Source organism: Egretta garzetta, unplaced genomic scaffold (assembly GCF_000687185.1).
Source record: "Egretta garzetta isolate BGI_Z169 unplaced genomic scaffold, ASM68718v1 scaffold384, whole genome shotgun sequence".
NCBI lineage: Eukaryota > Metazoa > Chordata > Aves > Pelecaniformes > Ardeidae > Egretta > Egretta garzetta.
The window spans coordinates 1,286,612-1,289,203 of record NW_009259496.1 but is presented as its reverse complement, the minus strand read 5'-3'; the positions used below and the strand labels follow the sequence as shown (position 1 = coordinate 1,289,203).

Genomic DNA, 2,592 nt, shown 5'->3' with positions numbered 1-2,592 from the left:
GGGGTCGCAGCCTGGCCTGGGATGCGGGGCACGCCTAGAAGAGCCTCACCTTCCCCATCCTGAATTTAGCACAAGTCTTCATTATTTTCTAAACACTGATTGTTTCCCTACTTTAATTTACTTTGTTTTCCAAACTCGTAGCCATTTCTTATAATAAAGGGGCGCCGGTACAATATATTTATTACCATTTATCATTGAAACTTTTACAAGACTACTTATGAATTAATCAACAATAACTGCTTTCACAAATGCTGCCGCATTAATCTCCATCTCCAGTGCATAAATCACATTGAGAACATGTTAATATACATATTTTAAGAGAAACGCGCCGGTATTTCCGCCCTCTCAACTAAGTACATCAGAACCTAGTTAGTCCCTTTATAAAGGCGTAGACTTCCTTCAGCATCATCAAGCCCGGTGCTGCAGCGGGGCACAACCTACAGCCTAAACAGAATCATAGAATCATCATAGAATCATAGAATATTTTGGGTTGGAAGGGACCAAACATTCAACACTCCAAACAGTTGGAAGGGACCCCTAGAGGTCATCTAGTCCAACCCCCAACCTGACCTTGTCTAAGGTGTTTGCTCCGTTGGAGACAGGCAGGTGCCTCCTCCCAAGCGGCATTTCCAGCAAACTGGAGGATTCACGATAGACGGGGACGGCAAGACCCCCAACACCCGTCTGCACGTTCCCTTCGAGAAGGCCGTGTTCCCTTCGGAGCCCGACCATCCTCGCATTCGCGCTCCCGGAGCGGGATTTGAATTTACTTATTCCTGGAAGATGGAGCGATGGGTGATTGAAATACCTCAGGAATACCTTTTGATATTTTATTTTCTAATAAACCGCACAGCTCATTAAAATCACCTGGAGTGTCTGAAGTGCGTATTCTACTCTGAGTTAATTTGGCTTAAAAATAAAAATACTGTTAAAATAGTTGAGAGTATTGAGCTGTAGAAGTACTTCTGTTCTGTACAACCACCGTATGCACACAAAATTAAAGGGAGCACACATTTGAGACTAATCTGCGACAAACATAAATTGCCTTTCATTCTTTCGAAGCAAGAAGCAAGCCATAAAAAACTTTTGCAGCGGTTATAAATCCCCGCACGCCGACATTCCTCCTTTTCCAGCAGGAACGCTGCCGCTCCTCCCCACGCAGCCAGGGCAGAGAGCAGGTACCGGTTTCCCAAACGTATCTTTTAGAACACGGGTACAAAAATACCCCTGTAAACGCCCCGAGACGGTCACCTGTCCACGGAGCAATATTTTAAATCATTAAAATGGCAGGGTTGGGGTGGGTTGGGGTTGCGTTGGGGGGGTTTTCACACCCCACACCCCCCCTCCTCCTGCAAACGCCCGAACAAAAAGGCAGAAGTTTCATGGAATTAAATCCGCCTCTAACTTCAAGCATAACGCGACTCATAAAACCCTTTGGGGAGGATATGAGCTCTGGCTGCAAAGGAGTCCAATAAAAACCAACCCAAAAAAAACCAGGTAGTGAAATAAATTTAAAATATACGTGTGGGATCTTAATTTTTAATTAAAAAAAAAAAAAGAAAAGTCTGATTACTTTACGGGAACCTTGCATTTGGAGAGTTTCCATATTTCAACAACTGACAAAAAAGATTTACGTTTGCATTTGTTTAACATTATAAAGCTTACAATAATCCGTGCGGCCGAATGGGGATGCTCGTACGTGTTTTTCTCTTTCAGATTAAAATTTTATTATTTATAAAGTGACCGGTAATGAAACCGCTGTTCGGCACAGGCTCTGCAGTAAGCGGGGCTTTAAACGCCTGCTAGTTTGCAAACTGCAAATTCACTTGGATTTACGGTGAAAAGAGAGAAACCCATCTGAGATGAACACGCCAATTTGTGATATATTCCGCAAGACTGATTGCCACTCAGCTCCTCCTAACAGCCAGGACTCGAGATAAACCGAAGGGAGTTAGCAGGTACGAAAGGGAACCCCCCTCCCGAGCCGTTTGGTTTCTGTTTGCGGAGATGGAGACGAAAATGTGCGTTAAGTATTTTTAAAGTAACAGGGGAGAAAAAATGAGAATAAAAATCTTCGAATAAAATGCCCTCTTCAGCCGTGCTGCTCTGCGTGCCGTAGTTACCGCAACGCCCCGCGATTCCTTTGAAAACCGCTATTTTAGATAAATTCTAATGGATTTAAAAGTGAACGCTCTCAAAAGATGCAATGGTACAGCTTTGTTGGGGGGTGGGAGGGGGGGAACCAACCCACAAAGATTTTACACAATGATGGAAAAAAGGAAACGGAATGGAATCATTATTTGGACCAGGAAACAAAGGGCTTCACCGAACCACCGGGAAACACCAACTTCTGACGGCACCAAGCAGGGATTCACCGGTGAGGGCTGAGCGCCGCGATGCCGGATGGCATCTGTGACCCTCCCCACGAAGAGGACTCAGGGACGTTCTTTACGACAGGGGGGACAACCCATGGTAATTAGCGGCGCTCTCTCGTTATCGCTCGAGCAACCCACAATGCCTCTGGCGGCAGCTGGATCCCAGCGGTTGACACCTGGGCGCACCCCCGGCCAGCTCCCGCCGCCGGGACCGCAC

The 2,592-nt window shown here is 46.0% G+C and overlaps 1 protein-coding gene across 1 annotated transcript in view; it reads right to left on the bottom strand.

Annotated features, from left to right (window-relative positions):
• Positions 1-537: 537 nt before the first annotated feature.
• Positions 538-2,592, bottom strand: part of LOC104125018 (transcription factor 4) — a 144,707-nt gene continuing 142,652 nt past the window's right edge. Inside the window, exon 7 of the mRNA XM_035892964.1 lies at positions 538-776. Coding sequence (XP_035748857.1) covers positions 538-776 — 239 coding nt within the window. The remainder of the gene's footprint in view (positions 777-2,592) is intronic.